The sequence below is a fragment of the Buceros rhinoceros genome, unplaced genomic scaffold (genome assembly GCF_000710305.1).
Source record: "Buceros rhinoceros silvestris isolate BGI_N320 unplaced genomic scaffold, ASM71030v1 scaffold18418, whole genome shotgun sequence".
Classification (NCBI taxonomy): Eukaryota; Metazoa; Chordata; class Aves; order Bucerotiformes; family Bucerotidae; genus Buceros; species Buceros rhinoceros.
In genome coordinates this window covers 18,453-18,855 of record NW_010427634.1, presented here as the reverse complement: position 1 = coordinate 18,855, position 403 = coordinate 18,453, and the positions used below count along the sequence as shown (strand labels likewise).

Genomic DNA, 403 nt, shown 5'->3' with positions numbered 1-403 from the left:
GAAGGCGTGGATGAGCCAGGCCTTTCTTTCCTTTCTGTCCCAGGAAAGGCTGGAGTACAGCCGGGTAAGCTTCAGCAGAGAGGTTCCTTCCTTTCGCTGTGTTGCTGCTGTGCTGGACATTACCTGCAGCCAGGAAGAGGAGAGGGAGGAGAAAAAAAGAGAAAGTCAAGACTTAAGCACACACGATATTTGTACAGTGTCCAAAGCCAGTTTACAAGGACTGTGGTGAGAGCTGCAGTTTGCAGTACCCAGACCGCGCAGGGAGATATTCCACTAATCCAACAGTTTAAAGTACGACGTGGCCTGATGCTATTGCATTTTTTATTAGCTATCTTTCCCCAGGTTATATATTATTCAGCTCCAGCTCTGATGAAAGAAATACATGAGCAGAAGGGGAGTCAAG

At 47.4% G+C, this 403-nt stretch overlaps 1 protein-coding gene across 1 annotated transcript in view; it reads right to left on the bottom strand.

The window, feature by feature from the left end:
- The window catches only part of FAM160A1 (family with sequence similarity 160, member A1), a gene marked incomplete at its 5' end in the record, with an annotated part of 15,236 nt that overhangs the window by 242 nt on the left and 14,591 nt on the right, over positions 1–403 (bottom strand). The window contains one exon of the mRNA XM_010141988.1: positions 3–123. Within this exon, the coding sequence (XP_010140290.1) occupies positions 3–123 (121 nt within the window). The remainder of the gene's footprint in view (positions 1–2; positions 124–403) is intronic.